This window comes from Lonchura striata, chromosome 17 (genome assembly GCF_050655825.1).
Source record: "Lonchura striata isolate lonStrDom1 chromosome 17, ASM5065582v1, whole genome shotgun sequence".
Lineage (NCBI taxonomy): Eukaryota > Metazoa > Chordata > Aves > Passeriformes > Estrildidae > Lonchura > Lonchura striata.
This window is the reverse complement of record NC_140719.1, coordinates 6,065,198-6,085,762: the sequence shown is the minus strand read 5'-3', so window position 1 is coordinate 6,085,762 and position 20,565 is coordinate 6,065,198. Positions and strand designations below refer to the sequence as shown.

Here is a 20,565-nt window from a genome sequence, read left to right as displayed (position 1 = left end):
AATAACCAGAATCTGGTTTTTAGATGTCCAAATACAAAATCAGACACCTCATCTTTGGTATCCAAGTTTGATCTTTTCAGCCAAATACTGACTTTCATCTTTAAGTAACTGTTGCCCTGTTAATGCTGCATAAATATTGATACTGGCAGATAGATACTAATTTAATGTGGACTGTTGGTGATGTGGATGATCCTGTTCTTCTTACAATTACAGAAAGATTTCAGGTCTTCTTTTAATCTGGATTTGTACACACATCATTCATTAATGTGCATAGAGAAAATGTAGAAAGCCAGTTTTTTTTTCCCTGATGGAATATTTATCAGAGTAACAAAAAATAAAGGATATATTTAATTAATAGTCCTTAGTTCTCTATCACAGCTTTTAAACCTGATATTTAAAGTTAGTGCCTTTCTGCTGTCAGAAAGAAAACCTCAAAATGACACATTCACTCCTTGCTCTCTCAAATATTCCACATCATATTTGGCTGTTTACATGTTAATAGCTTTTACCAACTGTCAGCCCTGCAAATTCCACCACAGATCAGAACAGAATTGGACAGTGATCTTCCTGCTGCTCCTGTAACTGCCATTTATGAAGATTTTGCTTTTGTGCATGGCATGTAAGTTCAGGATACACATGCTGAGCTGTTCTCACTCAGTATGGAAAAGTCAGCTGACTGTAGCTGTATTTTTGATCACAGTACCTCTCAGCTTTGGTAGTGAGGGCAGTGGTGACTGGTACAGGCAGTGAATGTGTCAGATTCTTGTTTTATAGAGACTTTTATGATAACCATGTACTGAAATTAAATCCTTAGTTGGGATTTGGACTCTCATCTGGAAGTCTCGGCCTATCCTAAACAGCTTATGAAAGTATAAGGACATTATAATGGCAAATGTTGAGGGAATAGCTAGATACCCTGCTGGAATTCCAATTAACTGTTTAGGAGAAGATAAGTGACCTTTAATATTCCTACAGGTACACATTATTTCCAAAACTGTATTGAAACAGAAAAGATGCACCATAATGGTGAGTAAGAAGAGGAAAAAGGAATTCACAATCCTCAGGAAGCTGAAACCAAGGGCAAAGTTTCCTACCATTGACTTTGCTTCCTATTTCCAATCATCCTTTGTTGAATTAATCAGCCATCACTTCTAAGGCTCATTCGAAGATTTTAACAGTTTGGGACAAACAACAACTGCATGCCTCAGGTCTGGCTTGAAAAGCAAATAAGGAATGTTTGGTGGAAAAACAGCTGGAGTTAATGAGTGGGGATTTGATATTAGGAGATTATTTGATTTACTGGCTCTGTGGGGAAGTTTGGCTTATTGAATTATGACTTTTTAAAATGCAGTTGTGGAGCAAACATTTTGGTTGGATGAACTTACTTCCCTGCAGGAGAAGAGGGAACTGAAGGAAACAGAAGGACCTGGGGACAGTCTCAGCTCCCAGAGCTTTGCTGAGAGGTTTTGGTATCTCCACTTGGATCTGATGCCTGAGCTCTTTCTATTGCTATGCCCCAGTGAAGACAGACAAAATTTGGCTTCACTTGAAGGTACATTTAGTGGTGCATGGGATGGTGCTCAGGGATGGAGCTCCACAGGGCAGAAACTGCCTCAGCCACGAGGCCTGGAGCAGGAGGAGCCCAGTGCTCCAGCTGTCCCCAAGTCATGTGGCAGCTAACATGAAGGGAAGCTGTTAAAAATGAGACATCTACAGATATGTAGCTGCCTCTTAGGCTTCTGTCAACAGCAAGTGCTGCCACGAGGGGCCACAGAGCAGCTCAGCACTGGGGGTGTGGGTGGCATTGTGCTGCTTTTATTGTAAGGATGGGGCTGGTGCCACATTGCTGCTCTCCAGGCAGAGATGGGTCACCCTGAGGTGCTGCTTGACCTCAGATTTTCTCTCTTCCTCACCTCCACTCAGTTGCTACTGCACAGTCCGTGCCCAGGCAGCAGCTGCCTGCAGCCAGTGCACCCAGAGCATCCTCGAGCTCCTGGCAGGGGCAGAGTTGACCCTGACCCTGTGGAGGCCACACCTTTGGCACTTCTCGGGCATTTCACTATTGTGATCTTCCTCCCAGTTACCAGCACTGTGGGAATTCACACACTGAGCAAAATCCATTCCCTGCACCCACCCAGGGCTCCCTTTTTGTTGGCTCCAGCGGCACTTGTGCTGCTGGGAGAGCCCGAGCTACATCTAAAGAACATCTGTGGGAAACTGGAGCCAGGCTAAAATCTGCCTCCATGGCGATTGCATGCTCCAGCCACAGCTGCAGTGTGCCAGATGAGCCTGTCCAGATGGAGGGTCAGTCTGGGGGAGCTGCTCTGCTCCTCTCATGCCAGCAGGGACTTTGACCACGCAGGATGGTCACGCTGCATGCCGTGGTCACTGTGATAAATGACCATGATACATCACTTTATCACATGGTGTGATCCCCACACTGCCAACCATTCCCAGCCCAGAACACCTTAAACTGGGGAGCTTGTGTTCTGCTAAAAGATTGAGGCTGGATTGTGACTTTTGCATCCCTCCCCAGGAATACAAAATTTTGAATTAAGCACTGTGGGTTTTTTTGTGTCTCTTTCTATGTTGCTCCCACCCGTGTCCCATCCCTCTCCCCATATCTCTTGTTTGTATCAAACTCAAAAAAACTGGAGTACAGTTGCTTGACTTAGCCCATGCATGCCCAGGATGTGGTATTACAAGATGATGATAGCCTTTACTTACTGTTGGTCCAGGGATCCCAGGAAAACCCACTCCTCCTGGCATCCCAGGGTGCCCCTAAAAGGGAAGGCAGAAGAACATGCCTGCTGTGAATGTCCACAATCTGCACAGACTTTCTTCCTCCCAGTGGGAAGACAGGAAAAATGGATTGTTGGCTGCTAGCAAGGTCAGGCAGATAGGATATTTGTCAGGGTAAAATTGCTCAGGGGCAGCAGGAAATGACCAGGCTGTCACTAACCCAGCTCCAACCTGGCCAGTGATATCAGCAGCAAGATTTTTCTGAACAGCCCAGAGAGAATGGGCTGAATTAATATGAAAATATGTCTTTGGGTCTTGTACTACAGTAGACAGGAAACAAGTGTCAGAGAGAGACAGGAACCAGCTGAGGTCCCCACTGTTAAATTCCTACATGCAGTTCCCTGAAAGGCAGAGCACAGCGAGGCACAGTCACTGTGCTGCCCAAGCACCCTGCATTTCCAGCTGCTCTGGTCAGCTCAGACAGATCCTTGTTGGTGGGCACTGTCTGTTCGAGAGCCAGGATAGCTGGGAACCTGCAGTCCTTCAGCTCCTGGCTGTCTCCACTTGACACAGCAGGTGATGGAGCCACAGAACACACCTTGCACTGAAGGAAAAACTGCTGGACTCAGCTGCTGGGGAGAGGCTACACCTCAATATCCACTCACTCAAAAGCCCATTCCCATCCCCACAGACACGAGAAGAAATTGCAGCTGTTTTCATGAAACTAAAAGACAGGAGAAGCTGCACCCTTGGCTAGCACAGAGACAGAGAGGGGGCAGCAAGAGTGAGAGAATGCAGACTTACTCCTTACCATCGACCCCTTGACTCCTGGAGGGCCTGGGGGTCCCACTGGGCCACGGTCACCCTAGGACAGAAACATAGGGAAGAGTGATCTAAAGCAATGAAACAACTAAAAAATTCCACAAATTTATGTCTATGCCATCAGCTTTCTACCAAAAGTGTTTCCAGTATTACTCTCTTCTCATCCATCTCATCAGATTAATGGAAGAATTGCAGGAATTAACTAATCCTCCACATCCCAAGAGAGAGGACTTTACTCTTGCCATCAAAAGCACCAAGGTATGAAGGAAACAGGCCCATCACCTTCAATTCCAAACAGTGCTAGGACTGAACCCAAGGAAATCTCCAGCCCTTCCCACCCAAGGCATGACATGCCTGTTCTGCAGTATCACAGTCCCTACATGTGCTGGCATTTTCAGAGCCATGGATTTGAAATCTGTTGTCACAAGGCCCTGCTGAGAGCAGGGAATCAAGCTGGAAAAAAACAGAGATGCTGCCTGGTGCTTTCAGAGGAGACTGTGGGTGTTTCGGGGGAAGTCCCTGTCCTGTGGCTCATACTGAGACCTGAATTTATATGCCAGCAACAGTGACATAGAGGTCTGATTTATGAGGGGCTCAGAGCTGGATGACTCCCCAGCCCACCTTAAAGATAGGATCCCTTTTAAAACAAGCAGATAAAAAACTTTATATACCAAAACATCACTTATTCATTGCAAAAGTCTTCTTATCCCCTCATGCAGACCATCTCACTTTCCGTGAACATATCCTTGACCCAAAGGTAGGAGACAAGAGGGTTAAACCCTCATGAGCACCACCACAACCTGCTGATGTGAGGGTGACATGAAGGTGTGGCTTTAGCAGTGGGACATCAGCAGCTCCTTTGGGAGATGGTGGCAGTTCCCACACAATTGTCTGTAGTCTCCCTCCAGCCCCAGGGGTGCACTGGGAATTAGGTGTGTTAGGTTTGTATGCTCAGGGGGATGAGGAAGGAGGATTTAGCAAATGCAGCCAATTAGCTGACGCCCAAAATCTGACCTACCTTCCAACGGCAAAAAGTATAAGGAGAAATATTTTCTGGGCTCTAAGGAGCTTATTAAAAACAAACCCCAGAGTTTGTGTTGTCACCAGTTGGCTCTTATAAACCAATGTATGGATTTTTTTCTCCCCGAATGGATGGATTTTATTAAGTGTGTATAAACTGTATTGTTCTCTTTGATAATCTTTGGATTCTACTGGCTTCAGTCTTAACTTTTGCAGCTCTCAGGATGGAGATTGCTGACTCAGCTATCTCTAATGAAAGCATATTTCCCACTTCATTTAGCTCACAAAAGTGTAGTAAGCTGTAGGATACAATGCCAACTGGAGGCCTGGTTGAGGTTTTGATTTGATGATAGCTATTTCTGTCATCCCTAAATTTGTCCTGGTAGAGAAGCCTGATAGAAATCCCAGCTGTGCCGAGGATCTCCAAGGGCAGATTTTCAAAGGACACCCTGGGCTTGCCTTGACACTGATGTAACATCATCACATTACAGAGTTGATCTGGAAGTTGAGGACATTTCATGTGGTCAAGGCTTTGGCATGGAAGGCACAGGGACAGATACGAACTTAATGGAATGGAGGAAAAGGTCTTCCCATGTCATGGCAAACACCTTATTCTTCATTCAACTCAGGGCTGCAGCTGCCAGTGAGACAGCTCATTCAGGCACCAATTTTCTGTGTAACCACTCTGGACACATCACTCTTTATTCCTCTGTTTTCCTTCTCTAAAATACAGCCCACATCATGTCACTCTTTTTAGTTCTTGTGGGCCTTGACAGCTTGGACTGAGACTGATTCTGCTACTGCCTCACTGGGGCCCAGAGGACAGAAAGACTTTTTCAAAGACTGCTGTGGACAGACAATAAAATGGATCTGCAGCAAACACAGTATAACTGTCACAGAGTCTTTACATCATTACCCAGAGGACAAGGCTTGAAGCAATAAAAGTGAGAAAGAGAGCACTGATGTGTGGAATGCATCATTTTATGCTCTTCACTATCTTTACGGCTGCACTGTGAATAATTAAACCACCAATGAAAACCAGCAGCGTGTGAGTGAGATACAATGAGTGACACAGATGATTTGTGTTTGGGAGCTGCCTCTGAATAAAAGTTTACACTGTGATAGAAAACAAATTAATGTCCTTTTACATTTTTTAATGTGAAATAAAGCCCTTTTTATTCCCCTGGAAGAGGTTTGTGTCTGTAGTGTACGCAAGAGGGCACCAGCCCTGAATGTGCCTAAAGCAACCAGGGGCAGCCAGATGGGATGGTCCTCACCAGATAAAAAGGGAAATATTTGGACCAGCCTTTGCTCAGATGGGTGGCTACACTCTTGTACACCTGAGAAATTGCTGGACCTCCTGTTCAATGCAGGCTCAGCCCTGGTCCTGCGTGACCCCCTCTGGCAACCCAGAGGACACATCTGCAGAAATCTGTCACCTCAATCCCATGGACTCCTCCCATGACCAGCAACACAGGGCTGATGGATCCCTCAGTCCCATAAAAACCAGAGCTGACTGTTAAATACAAATTACCTGGCATATTATGAATGAGGAAAGTTAATTTTTCAAAGAATATTTGACAGCACCTCCCTGGAGGGCAGCGCATATTAATTCCTGAATGAGAAGTGGATGATTTTGGCCTGGTTCTAGTCTAGCTCAGACACCCTGGACGTGTTTCATTCCCAGCTGGGTGTTGCACTCACATCACAACTTAAATCTCCACAACCCTTCTCCCACCCCAGCCTCCCTATCCTGCAAAAATTACAACAATGATTTCATTGCGAGCAATCTTACCTTTTCTCCTGCTATTCCAGGCTCCCCCACCGGACCAATGAAACCCATTAGACCCTGAGGAAAGAGAAGAGCACAACTAATTTTCAGTTTTTATTTGCTGAGAAAGTAAACAGTTCCTTTGGTCCACCTTGCTGGTTGCAATAGCACAGCATCCCTCGTATAATGCTCAGTAATTCCTACTGGCTACCAGAGCGGATGGAGTTGCTCCCGGCCATGGGAATGTCTAACTCCACAGCTGGTTCTGCTTTAGGGGCCAGCTGGAACAGCAGCACGAGGATCTGCAAGAACCACAACACACAGCGCAGTGGATGAGTGAAGGAAGGAAGGCTGAGTCCATAGTGTGGCTTTGTTCTGTGAGCTTTTCCCAAAACAGCTTCCCCAGGAGCTCCTGGGTTTCACAGAGACAGATTTACCATCGTTTTAGCAGCTGGACTGCGTAGACTTCTTCTGGGTTAATCCAAGCTGCCTCAGCCCTTTGTGCAGATTAATTTTGCCCTGGATAGTGCTGTGCTGGTGGGATGCCAGTAGGAAATAAAGGTTCCTGCAGCCAGAGAGGCCAGCAGGGCAGTGGATCTTGCACACTACTCAGAAACCATCTTGGAACAAGCCTCCAGTGTAAGCTCAGGGTTTAACAATGATTGCAATAACGAAGAGGCAAACAGAACTGCTTTTAATTAGGAAGATGGAAACAGATGCAATCTCAAGAGAAGATTCCTGAGAGTTAAGATAAATCAACCTCCCTACCAGCTCCAGTGGTTTCTGGCTCTGGAGGCACCTATCTCCTCTGTGCCATGATGGAAATACCAATTAGCCATGGGACGACAGCTACCAACAGAAAAGCTCCACTACCCTGCAGGGGTGTCACCAACCTTTTTGAAGTGGTCTCTGCTTTGAAATGTCCTTTGTGTCTGAAGCTGAGGCAGTCCTGGAGCACAAGATTGTCATCATGGCCAGGCTGCATGGACCAGACACCTGTGGCAAGCAGAGGTGGACTCTGCACAGATTGCCCAGAGCAGGAATCAACTGGAGAGCAGAAAACTCTGCAACATCTGCCTATGCAAGGCTGCCACTGGGTGGCATTGCTGAAGGCTGCTGGGTCAATTGTCCTTTCAATTAGACACAAGTGCAGGTACACAACTGCATCCAGTTTCTGAATTTTCCAATATCCCAAGGCCACAGAGAAGGCAAATGTTATGGTAGAGAAAGGCAAAGCAATGAGATGCAACAGGGAAATGTGTTGCTAAGCAAAAATAGACAATAAAGGAAGAAAGAATACATCTCTTGTTCATTTCCAGTTTCTTGGAAAACCACAGAACTCTTTCTCTCTCTCCTGGGAATATGCTTTTCAATAAATGTCTGGTTCCTTAGGCCAGTTCCTGCAGAAGAGGGATCCCTGCTCTGCAGAAAGCATTGGTCCCATTCAGAACAAGACTGTTTCAAACTCCCTTCCAAGGGCTGCTGCATATCCAACCTCAGGCTTGAAGGTCAGTGTCCATGGCAGCATCCACCCTAAAAAGCCTCTCAGGAATCTGGGTCTCGAAGCCAGGTGTACTGGTGATGCTTCTGAAGCTGGCCTGCTGGTGCTTTGCAGAGGGGTTTGCAGGGATCTGAGCACACCAAGAGTCCCCAACACCCTCCTGAGATCCCCCTCACTGTCACAGATGTGCTGCTTGTTATGGCAGCTTGTGCAAAAACCTGCTGGCATGGCCAGCACTGATGGGATGGAAGAGGAGCACAGCCAACATTTCAGTCCGAACCCAGGGAAAATTCTGCCTGTGCTGGTGCACAGTGGTACTGCACAGGGGAAGATGTCACTGCTCCCACGTGAGGGGAGCATCCCATGGTGTGAACGTGAGATGCAGAGCAGGGGCCTTGCAGCTTCCAGCACAGTAGTTCTGCAGAGTTTGCAGCCAGCACTGTCTGCCCTGAGCTAAATTAACCGACATTGCTGTGTCTGCAAGCAGACAAATTCGAGATAGATATGTCTACGCCAAATAAATCTCAGTAATTTATCAGGAGTATAAGAAAAAACAGGGGAACATTGGGTAATGAGGTTCTTCACTGGCCAAAATAGGATAGCCGCTAAAGGCAAGGAGATTTAGATTTAAGACAGAAAGATTTAAGTTTTAAGAACCACAAGAGCTGCCAATGGCAAATATTTAATCAAAGCAGACATGAATTGTGGTCATTACACTAAAATGGCTGTGGCACAACATATTTTTCTCAGGTTCTCAGGGCTGGAAAGAGGGCCTGCATCAAACAGGGCTCTGGGCAGTGTGTGTAATGATGCACGTGAAGTCCCAGCAGCAGTGGCTGCCCGGATAAAGGCCCACAGTATACAGGAAAGAATGTAAAACATTTATATTAGACAGGAGTTCAGCATGTCGCTCATGATTCAGTCTGCTGTATTCCGCAGCCAAGGGCATGGCGGAAAAGGGATGGAGATTGTTAAAAAGTTGCTGGGGGCTTGGTGGGGAAGGGGGAGCAAGGAAAGGAGGGGGGGATTGGTGGGTTGTAATTCCTAACTCCTGTCTCGCTTTCCCCATTTATTGCCCAGTCCTGTCATAATTAAGCCCCCGCTCTTGGCTCCATCAGCAGAGAGCAAGTCAGCAATGAAGCCTTGCATAAATCATAGCCCATTTGAGAGGAACCAGCGTGAGCAGGGTCTCCCAGGGACGGGACCGCTGGTCGCTCCCAGCGGGAACCGATCACGGCCTTTCTGTTTTACTGCTTCGCCAGAACTCAAAACAAAACAAACCAGGGACAAAGGACGGGAGGGAGTAAATGTACAATCCTCCCATTCAGATGAAAGAAAGGGAAAGTAAAACAGTAAATATCACAGCTTAAAGGAGGACGCTCTGACCCGCAAAGAACAGCCATGTGGTTTAACCCTCTGTGCACCGGGCTCAGCCCTGCCCTGCTGCTGTGCTGGGTTTCCACCATCCTGGGGAGGGAGGGAGGGAAGGTGAAGATGTGCCCTGAAATCCCTGAGTGAGATGTCTGGAGGTCAGAGATTGCCTGGAGGAGAAGGTGAATGGGCAGGAAAGGAGCAGTGCTAACATGTGGGAAACACCAGTGCAGTTCCCTGCTGTGTTCTTGGTGACCCTCTTGACCTTGGCCAAGACAATCAGGACCTCCCCACCTGCAAACCTGACATTACAGCCCCTCTCCTTTGGAAGGGGAAAGACATGAAGGAGATGGTGCTGGTGTCCTTTGACAAATTAGCTTAGAATACTGAAATGGAGACAACATACTTTGACCTTAAAGGACAAGAGAAGAACGTTGGCTGTCCTTCCCAGCACAGAGCGATGGGAAGGGGGCTGACCCTGACACAGCCCCTGAGTCAGCAGGGCTGTCACTTCTTGCACAGGGGAAGGGACTCAAACAGCTGCTCCTGCTATGACAGGACCTCCCCAGTCCCATTAAGGACATAAATCACAGCTTTCAGCCGGCACAACTCTTCACTAGGATTTTCTAGAACCAAGCAGGTGGTCCCTGGGATGGCAGAACCTTCCTGCCTGCTGCAGGGTGTTGCTTCTCCCACAGGGCTCTCTGACCTTCAACAAGGACATTTGGGTCACATTCTCCTGCTGTGCATTCCCAGCTTGGGGACAGGAAGGCTTCCCTGGCCAGAGGCCTCCTATTCCTCTTCATATACTTCTGACTCCATCTACAGGCAAGGAAGGGTTAACCCACACATTTCCAGGGTACTGGGGAGCCTGGCAGCTGGAATCCTTCCAGCACATGGAGACAACAAGCATCTCATGAATGATCTTCCCGAGTCTGTGTCCTTGCAATGGAAAAACAATGCATCAGGGATGGCCCTGTGGCTTAAAACCTCATTTTTCAACGAGAGCTCAAGTGTCACCGGAAACCTCACAGAAACTCCCGTGTTTTCCTAAACAGATGTCCCTAAGAAAGGGAAGAAATCCCCAATGAGATGGATGGCTGATTTCTTCTCATGCTGTTATGCTGAGATTTTCTACTCTGAGAGAAACCATTTGTCAGGCAGAGCAGCAGGAGTGAGAAGTGTGACCACCCTTAGTGTGGAATAGAAAACATCCGGGTCTCCACAAGGGAAAACAGGGTGAGGTGATGGTGTCTGCAGTGCCAAGGGCCTGGGCTCATCCTCTCAGGGCTCTGCAAAAACCAACCCGGCCTCAACACCAAGTGCTGAAGTTAAAGTGGAGGGAGGAAGGAAACCCCAACACTCCAGCATCGTTCAGTGGAGATGTGAGGGGAGTGGAGGTTATTTCTCATTACTCTGGAGAGACATTTTTGTTCTAATTACTTGACTGGTTCAGAAATGGAAATTTTCTGGGTGATATTTCTAGACAGAGACTAATTGACTAAGAATAACACAGGCAGCTTTCCTACCACTGCGCTGGTTTCAGTGTCAGCAGAGGCCAGCTGTGTTTTCTTTTCGATGAACAGTGCCTACAGTTCTCATCCAAGGTCAGTCCTGAGGGAAGTTAAAGAATAATAATCCTAATGATGCTTTGCCCTCCAAGGACAATGTCTGGTTAAGGATCTCAAAGCACTTCTAAATATTCATTTTTAACAGTATCCACAGGTGCCACTTCAGAACAGGAGGCACTGGGCTAAGCTCTGCTCAGGGCTGTCTCACACCTTTCACAGAAGGGGAAACTGAGGCACAAAGCACTGGAAAGTGTTGCCTGAGACTGTACAGAATCTGATAAAGCTACAAGCAGAACTCAGATGTGGAGAACAACTTTGCCCCTTTAGTAGTTGCTCTTCAAGGTCCAAATTAACAACCATAACACAGAAAAGGCTCTCTTTCCAAAGTAACCACCTCTAATATATACTGAGGCTGGTATCAGACTGCTGGTACTGAAAAGGATCCACCTTGACTTTTGTAGACTTGCTTGATCAGAAACCCTTGGAAGAAGTGACCCAAAGAAGAGCCAGAGAGGCTGACAAGCTAAACCAAACCAAATCAAGCGTGCTGACCATCCAGCAGGGAAAGTGTTGGGCAGGACAGCAGTGGTGAGAAGCTGCACCCGCAGTGTCAGGGCCAGCTGCCACAGCCAGTTTGGTGTGGTCGTGCAGGAACACACAGAATTTGTTGGAGGCTCCGTGGCTTCACTTTCAGGGTTGTTGGTGGACAAGTTTGTGGGTTTCAATCACAGAGATGTGGGAACAATTGTTGCTTTTTCCTTGATGCCTGTGGCTCCCCCCAAAGCCTACAGGGATAATGCATGTTCTGGGTTATGCCAGCAGAATGTTCTCCATGGAATTACAACAAAATGCAGCTCAGTGTCACTCTTCCCCAGGGTCTGGTTTGTTCAGCTGCTGCCTCCTCTACTCCCCAGAAAATTTAGGGGAAGTGAAAGCAACATAGCACCCAAAGCAGAGAATCCTATCCTTAAAGCCTGGAACCTGGAGCACCAGGGTTGTGGGCAGCTTTAAGGTGGCCAGAAATCCCTGGCCACTGCCCTGTGCCTGCACTCTGGGCATCCAGGACATGCTGTACAGAGGAGATCATCAAGGAGACAAGGAAAATAAGGAATTTACCTGCTCACCAACTTTCCCTGGTCGGCCACGGTTTCCTGGCTCACCCTGCAGGACAAGGAGACAAGGGCACATGGATTACTGGGTGCTGCCAGCCTGACCCTGGGCACAATGTGGCTCTTTGTACACCTATTATTTGGGCTGCAAAGTGTGAATTGGGGAAAATCTGTGAGAAACAACAACCTACAAAACCAACTGTGACTTGGAGGATAATCCAAAGTAAGAAACACTACTGACACAAACATGGAGGAAACGCTGTTCTGGAGTGAAATGCCCCAAAAGCTGGTCCTGCTGTAGTAAATAACCTTCAGAAAGCCACACTGAAACATAAGATATCTATTGCCCAGCCTATGTCCTGGTTACTTTATCCCAAAGTTTTATAAAGCATAAGAAGAAAAGATAACCCAAATATTCCCAGGCAATGCTGCACCCTGATTCTGCTGTTGTAAAACCTCAGACAGGCACACGTTACTGTCACATGGAGCATCCACAGGAAAACTGCAGCAAGAACCTACATGAGATAAATCCCAGTGCAGGAAGAAGGAGTTCAGAGAATGAAAGTGATGAGGGGTGAAGGAGAAAGCAGAGGGAGAAGGATTGCACAGCCCCCAGGGATCAGGGCAGCTGTGGCAGCACGTGCAGGCAGTCAGAGTGCCCTGGAAGGGCCATCCAGAGACCAGGCTCACCAGTAACCAGCAGTGTCTCCAGGACAGCAGCTGTATTTTCTCAGTAGGCAGATACTCCAGATGTGCTGCCAGACCACATTTTTGCTATTTACTGTTTGAAGAGGCTGTTTTTGTTGGGTTTTCTCTTTCCTTTCGAGTGTGGGTTTGTGGAGAGCATTGCCCTGGGATGTCTCCTGCTGATAATTAGGCAGCAAAGATAGGAATGATGTGCATTGTTTTAGAACAAAACCATGGAGAAGCAATGGAAAATGAAGTGATGATGGAGGGAGAAGTTGGTTAATATCAAAAGAGGAACACATTTGTTTATAATAGCTTAAAAAATGCACCATCATTCTTTTTGAAGAAAGAAGCAGAAGCTAAGACCCCAAAATTCTGAGAAAAAGAGGAACCCTCAGTTCTTTTGTTCTCTCTGGAATGAATACTTGGGAGAGTGGTAAAGGTGAGAAAAGACATTTCCCTCTTCCTTTCCTCCCTTCTACCCACTGCTTTCCTGATCAGGAACAAACTATTTTCTTACCTTTGGACCATTGGGACCAGGTGTTCCTGGAAACCCCTTCCGACCAGATCGACCCTGAAATACATGGAAAAACCATAAACATCAAAAGTTTGCAGCTGCTTTGGTCACAGGTGCTGCTTACATGCTTGTAAAATAAAAGATGAAGACAAAACTTTCATTTTCTGATCCACCTATTGCCAATTTTTGGGATATTTTACTATCCTGATGTGACAATTATGTGCAGACACATTACAAAAGCCTGACTTGGCAAGCTCACAGATATGATAATATTCTTTTTACTTCTACTGTGTTTCTGTGATACATCACAGAGGTCAAGTGGATTCTCTCTGACTGTCCAGTCTTTTTTCTTTTTTTTTGTCTTTTTCCTCTACTCATTGAAAAATACTATAAATCAAGGAAGAAACACAAGGGCTGGTTATGGAGATGGTTTCCAATCAATGTCATTTATCTTGAGGATGAACTGTTTAAACATTAGACAGTTTTTCAAGGTTTATGATTTTAGGCAAGTCCTAAACTCAACACCCTATGCAAGACACTTCCTGGACTTTCAGCCATCCTGGATCAAGCAATCAATCAAGCCCTGGACAAGACAATAATTCACAGCAGGGCAGATTAACTTCCCAAACCAGGAGGGTTGAAGCTTTATGAGAATTTAACTACAATTCCATTGCAAAGTCATCAGAACTGATAATAGCTGAGTGAATAAATGAATGAAACCTACCTCTGGACCAGGGACTCCTGGTGGTCCTAAGGGTCCTTCATCTCCCTGAGGTGAAAAGAAATTAAAACAAAAGGCAAAGTAGTGACAAAATTTGGACTCGCCACGCAGCAAGAATGAGATGCCTGCAGTATGAGCAGCAGTTAAACACAGGCTGTGTGTTCAGCTGTCACATTTTAACAGCTGAGCCCTTCTGTCTTAGAGCAGCCTCTGAGGTTTCTCAGGGAAAAAAGATCTCAAGTCAAGTCCTGCCAGTAAAAGCCATCCAAAATTTGACCAAGGGAACACCAGTTGATTTGGCTGTGATGGGCTGGATTTGGCCACTAAGGTATCTTGGACATGCTGCCATAACTCTGCTTCATTTGATTTGGCAGGGATGTGAATGCTGTAGAGTTCCCTTTTTCTCTCTTCCCCCCTTTTCCCTCCCTTCCCCCCAAAAAAGCATGTTCCAAAATTTCCCACAGAACCATTTGGCAACTGTATGAATGTTTCCCTTTTGCTTTCAGCTGGGACTACACATGCTGCAGAATAGAGCTATCACAAAATCTCACACAGCAATTGGACTCGGTCCTCTCCCTTGGCTCCACACCAATTTCTAATGTGATAGGATCAGATCTACAGTTTCTAAGAGACCTTCAATTAAGCTTCACAAAAAATTATCTCAAGTGTCTAAAACCAACTGCCAAGAGAGAAATTAAAAGCACCCTTGGCAGCCACAGCCCGGCTGCTCTCGTTTCGGTGGTCAGCCGTGGTAATGAAGGGGCACTGGCAGGCTCAGGGTGGGACTGGGGGTCAGGAACCCAGCTCCAAGGCTCAGACAAACACCCACACTATGCCTCATTTCCAGAGGGATGCAATTCAGAGCCCTGACCCAGTGCCCTGGGTGACCACAGTGCGAAGAGCACGGTGCTGTGCTCTGCTGCACACTCGGAGTCCTGGAGCACAGCTCACACCAAACTCCATGTCCATGTCTTTGGGCTCACTTTTACACTCACTAACTAGAGCAAATTGAAGGCAGCTCGGTCACGCCTGCCTGAACCTGGAATGCAGGGCTTCGATTCCCTTTGTATTTTGGCTGGAATATTTTTTTTTCCTATTTCACTGCAAATAAATGAGCTAATTTGCATTAATCCCATTTAGAGAACAAGCAGAAGAGTTCCCAGAAAAAGTTAAGAATTATTAGTGCTATTAAAACGAGCTCCTGCCCATGCATGTGCTCAGTATTATTTACACAATGTCTCGTGACTCTGGACAAACAGCTTACACTGGCCTGAGTGAGAGGAAATTACACCAATGTCACTGGAGTTACAACAGGATAAACAGGGAGCCCAGACATTCTCTGCTGCTCCCATAATGTTCTTGCAGCTCCAGGACAATTAAATCAATGACAATTGTTCCCTTCATAATGACTGCAAGTGGAATGATGCTTCAGGTTCTGAGGTGAAGTGGTGAGTGAAAGCTCTCAGGTGCTGGGCAGATGAATTTCTGCAGAGCAGCAATTCCCATTTCCTTCTCTTTTTACAGAGGGATGTTTCTTCGTGTGAGAGAGCAGAGTCTGCAGGTCTCATGGTTGAAAAGGAACACACTTGAAAGGAGCAGGAAGCAGATGCCAGGCCAGGGCATGTCTGTGCAGGGGAAGGTGCAGGGAAAAGAGCTCTAACACCCATCTGGGGGTGGGGGAACAGGCTTTAAAAGCAATGCCAAGGCAGAATTTAGGGTCAGCAGATGCCAGCAGTGACTGGAAGCAGAGATCACAGGCCTTGGAGATCACACAGCTTAGAGGAAGCTCCTCCTCTTCTGCACATCTCTAATCACTCAGTATAAGCATCTGCTTCCAGAGTCAGAGAGACTAGAGCATTTTAAACCACAGACACCATTTCACCATGCATTAATTTAGAAAATTCAGCATTGTTCTTTAAATCAAACCTCTTTTGAGCTGAGGATACTTACCTCTTGTCCAGGCAGTCCTCTTGGCCCAGGTAAACCTCGTGCTCCTGGCTTTCCCTGAGAAAGAGCCAAAGGAAAAGATACTCAGAAAATAGAAACATAAGCTCAGAAGGGCAATTAAAATGAGAAAGTCTCTTTCACAGCCACGGGACATTATCCAATGTCAATTTTGCTACAGGAAAAAAAATCTGAAGCAAAGAAAACGCTGCACTTGGAGGGACCTCAAGCCAAACAGACCAAGCTGAGATGCTGGCCAGGACAATCTTTAGGAATCTCCTGGGCTTTCTCTCTTCCCCCCTTCCCACTACTTTGTTTTCCCTGGCTGCTTCCAACCCCACACAGAGTTGCAGTCTCTGCTCTACTCACCTTCAGACCTTCAGGACCGTTTTCTCCTGGTGGGCCAATGTCACCTGGGAAGCCCTGGAGAGAATGAGGAACAGTCAGAGTGCAAAGGTGGAATTCTGCAGGCAGTGTCAGCCTCTGTGAGTGGTTTAGCAAAAGCCTAAGGGACAAGATGTGTTACATGCTGGCAGTGTCCGTGTGGGGGCCAGCATGGCTTTGGGAAGGAATGGGACACAACAGAGCAGCACCAGCAGTTTGATGGAAGAGCAGCCTTTCCCAGCAACTCCCTTTAGGTCCATCTTCTTACAAGATTTATTGCAGTGAGGGCCTCCCTGTCATCACACAGCTAAAAGCAGCCATTTGGGTTTTAATTAATCTTTCTGAGCCAGCTCATAACCTCTGTGCTCCCAGAAAGGAGCTGCAGCCTCGGCGACAAAGGGAAGCAGGCGAGGAATTAGGAAAGGTGCTGACACCCTCATTAGCTGCCGTCAGCCTGGCAGGGCTCCTTCCCACCCACCCAGCCACCCATCGAGGAGGAAACAAAGGAATCCGTGCTTATTTCCAATAGCAACAAAGAGGAACGATTGCTAAGTGGCAGCACAAAGTTGAGAGCCCTTCCAGACCCTGTGAAATGCCAGAACGCTGATGAGGGGAAAACAGACCATCAGTTGTGCTGGAAGTGGCTGTCTAGCATCTTACAGACCTTGTCTGGTCACTTAGGAAGGAGAAAAATGATGGTGTGCTGGGGGAAGCTCCTCCTGCATCCAAGGTATCACTGTGACACTTTTTTGGTAAGGGCAGTAGGAGGATTTTCTACTTTAAATGGTGTTTAGAGGGGGAAAACTGAAAAAAACGCTTTCATTTTATCTATAACAAAAAAGGAGAAGGAAAATCAGGAAGCCATGAGATGTAAAATGGGTCATGAACCCATCTTGATTCTTCGCACCCCATCACCACTCATGTGCCATCATATCCCAGCAGAGAAGTGAAGCCCTAGGCTGGAAGGATGTGAGAAGGAGGTGGTGGGACGTACCTCAGGGCCAGGTGGTCCTGGAAACCCAACTGGTCCTTTGTCACCGACTTTTCCCTGCAGAAATTGGAAAAACATGGGGAAAAGTGAGCTGGCTGCTGGCTGTCAGGTTTCCTCTTTAGAGCAGCACATCCCTGCCAAGCTGTCTTTGCAGCTGGGCTCGGAACCTTAGACAGGGAGCTGAGGAAGCAGAGGGTGCTTGGTTACTTACCAGGGGGCCTGCCTTCCCTCGTGCCCCAGGGACCCCAGGCAAACCCTGACTGCCCTGAGAGAGACACATTTTTTTCAGAACACAATGAGGCATCAAATAAATTCCAATTCCCCAGGCTCCAGCTTTGCTGCAGAATGAGGAGCATCTCCTAAAGGCTGGACTCAGCCCTGCATGGAGCTGGGACAGCTGCACTGATGTCAGTGAGATGTTTCTGAAGACAGCCCTGAATTTAGCCCCAAAGAACACGAGCTGCTGCAGTTGGCTGTGGCTCAGAGCCACGCAGGCTCCAGCACAGGGCTCTGTGCAACGTTTGTCAGCCACACTCAGTATCACATTAAATCACAGGGGAGAAGTCATTTGATCAGAAGTTATACAGAGCATTAAGTGGTTCCCTGGGTCAGGGTTTAAGTTGCTGCACTGAGCAGACAAAATCTCCTGAGTCTGCAGCCACTGGACCACACACATTCACACACATCCCCATCAATCCCATCACTTCCAACCTCTGCTAGAAGCCATAGCCCCTACAAAGAAACCCTGCAGAACTGCTCTTACTATGAGTAACTATAAAATCCGTATTCTGATGTGGATTTTAGAAAGGCACAGCATACCCCAAATGGGAACTATCCAAGCAGGGGAACCTGACAGCAGGATGCAGCTAATTCCAGCTCCTAGTGGAGGAGCTGAGAAAACTGTGGCCACTGCCATGTAAGGGGAAAAGAACAATGGAGAGAAGAAAAACAATTACCTTGTCTCCTTGGAAGCCGATATCTCCTGGAACACCTGCTCTTCCCTGATCACCCTGGGTACACAGCACCAGAGAGTTAAAAGAGGCAACAGCAACAGCCAAAATGCCCAGGTTGATGCTTAGAAGGTGCTTTGTATAGGAAAAGTCTCAACTCCAGCTCCACTCAGAACTGAACTGCTGGCAAGCTGCAGATCACAGTGAGCGTAGCAACACCCTGAACAAAGTGTGTATTTCCCAACTTGATTCTAAGGTGAGAAAGGAAACTGTGGGAGAGCAAAAACCAGGAATTCCCCAGCATTGTGTATCTATAGAAGCTGCAAGAAGAGAGAGCACATTCCTCTGGCTGACAGCAACCATGACGGTGGTGAAGTGTTAAATTCAGCTGAACAGAAGAGTTCAGTTTTCAATGAATGAGCCTTTTCTCTCACAAGGCTCTACAGAAAAGAAAACAATCCTCAGGGTTTCTGTGAGCATATCCTAGTCCTGACATCAAACATCAATCCTCTTTCACAAGAAAACAAGAGCAGCTTCTGGCAATGCTTTAGTACTGCCCCACTGCCAGTCTGAGCTGAGATTCCCTGGGAGGAGTCGGCTGGTGTTCACTGGGGTGGGGAGCCCACCACTGACAATATTTCCTCACCAAGCTGTCTGTCCCTAGCTGGACCAACATAACAGATTCTGACTCTCTGGGTAGAAGCCAAATATTCCTGAAGGTTTTCCAAGGAGCAGTGGGCTACCTTGCACTGGCTCTTAGCCCTGCTGTGAGCAGCTCTGGACCAAATCACCTCCTGATGCCCCTTCCAGCTTCACGTATTTAGTGATTTACTTAAACAAAGGATGAGTCAATGATGGGGCAGAGAAAGGAAAATTCTACTTGGGAAGTCAAGGGAGGGATGACTACAATAACTTGGTACAATGACAAGACCCAACAAAAATAACTGCTGGAGGAACTCTGTCCCATGAACTTGGCTTTCCAGCAAAAGAATGAGCCACTCCACGGCTATATGTTTAAACATAGCCCACATGGGAGACATATGGAGTCCTGCAACAGAGCCAAAGTCCACAGAGAGATGTCAGAGAAAGTCCACTTCACTTCAGAAAAGCCACCCACTTGTTATCAGAAAGCTGAAATAATTGTAACTACTTCAGTAACATGCAGGGGATAATCAAATTGTGGACGGTTCAGGTTTGAGTTGGTAAAAACTTTTCAAAGACAATTTTTCAGAAGGAAAAAAATTAAGAGCTATGCAGATTCAATGATGGAAACATTTCATGGATTCACGCTAAATTTGCTTAAATGTTTTGGCAAATGTTCCCGGAACATTTCACTGAACCATCTTCAAAACAAGTCTTTTACATAGCAAAATTAAAATGTTGCTCTTAAAAATGTTAAATTGATTTTACTCATTTGGTTTTTAACCTAAAATATTTTAATTTGAGTCAAATAACCAACATTTTGTTTCATCTGAACTATTTTCCATATTTGTTTTTTTTTTTGGCAATGCAAAATGGAAACAATCAGCTCTTTATACAGCTTCAGTTCGGAAGGAACCCAAGTATTAGATACAACAGAAAAGGCAAAGAAAACTACTGTGTGACCCAGCTCCTCCACAGACTTTTCTCATCTTCTCTGAATTTTCTACTTATTTTATGTAGTCCAAGGCTTAAAACACTGAAATCTACTTAATTCTGACTCCTGACTGAAGGCAGCATGAAAACAGCTTTTCTGGAAGTGACAGGTTGCCTCTGAGGTTTGTCTTTATCATCAATTCTGAGGGTCAAAGAAGAAAGATGATATTTTTTATTAAGCAATTTTCTACCCAGACAGTACAAGTGGCCAGTGAAATACTGTTTCAGAAGAAATACTCGGACATTAAGTAATAACTACTAAAATAAAAGAGTTTCCTGAGCATAGCAAAACGCAGGAGCAAACCTTTGTTTCCAACCTTTAGGAAAAGTGGCGCGTGACTGTGAAACCAGTTTTCAAACAACTCTGAGAAATTAGAGAAGGGAAGAAGAAAATGGGAAAACAAAACTCATCTTTTAACCTGAGCTGGACTTCATGCCAGATGTTCACATGTTATTGTGACAGCACAGCAAAATGTCACGGCATGAGCAGTCCATCTATGGCTGTTAATTTTTTAAACCAGAACTGAGGACTGGAGAATCACCTTTTACCTGCCCTGGAACTGGCACCTGGGATCTGTGTCCTTAATATGAGGGAAAAATTACAGAGGAAAGAGGTCAGGCATGTTTGTTATTAAAAACTGCGATGCTGAGATGATGAAATGGGCCTGCAAGGACTTGGTTCACAGGGCAGGAAAAGGAATGTAGGATCTGAAATTACAAACAGCCCCTGCTCATGGGATGTTGCCTGTGCTTCATGTTTCACCTATAAAAAGAAATGCAGCTTCAGACAAGCCGAGGCCCTTTGTAACCCAACACAAACAGAGAGGGG

The 20,565-nt window shown here is 46.4% G+C and overlaps 1 protein-coding gene across 7 annotated transcripts in view; it reads right to left on the bottom strand.

Moving 5' to 3' along the window:
- Positions 1–20,565, bottom strand: part of COL27A1 (collagen type XXVII alpha 1 chain) — a 141,654-nt gene that overhangs the window by 49,391 nt on the left and 71,698 nt on the right. For all 7 annotated transcript variants that reach the window (XR_014958809.1, XR_014958810.1, XM_085594041.1 and 4 more), the window contains 11 exons: positions 18,108–18,161; positions 17,363–17,416; positions 17,155–17,208; positions 16,146–16,199; positions 15,783–15,836; positions 13,836–13,880; positions 13,115–13,168; positions 11,915–11,959; positions 6,380–6,433; positions 3,554–3,607; positions 2,728–2,781 (listed from right to left, as the gene is read on the bottom strand). Coding sequence is in view for 5 of the 7 variants with exons in the window: in XM_085594041.1 (XP_085450167.1) it covers positions 2,728–2,781; positions 3,554–3,607; positions 6,380–6,433; positions 11,915–11,959; positions 13,115–13,168; positions 13,836–13,880; positions 15,783–15,836; positions 16,146–16,199; positions 17,155–17,208; positions 17,363–17,416; positions 18,108–18,161 (576 nt within the window). In the remaining 2 variants the exon portion in view is untranslated. The remainder of the gene's footprint in view (positions 1–2,727; positions 2,782–3,553; positions 3,608–6,379; positions 6,434–11,914; positions 11,960–13,114; positions 13,169–13,835; positions 13,881–15,782; positions 15,837–16,145; positions 16,200–17,154; positions 17,209–17,362; positions 17,417–18,107; positions 18,162–20,565) is intronic.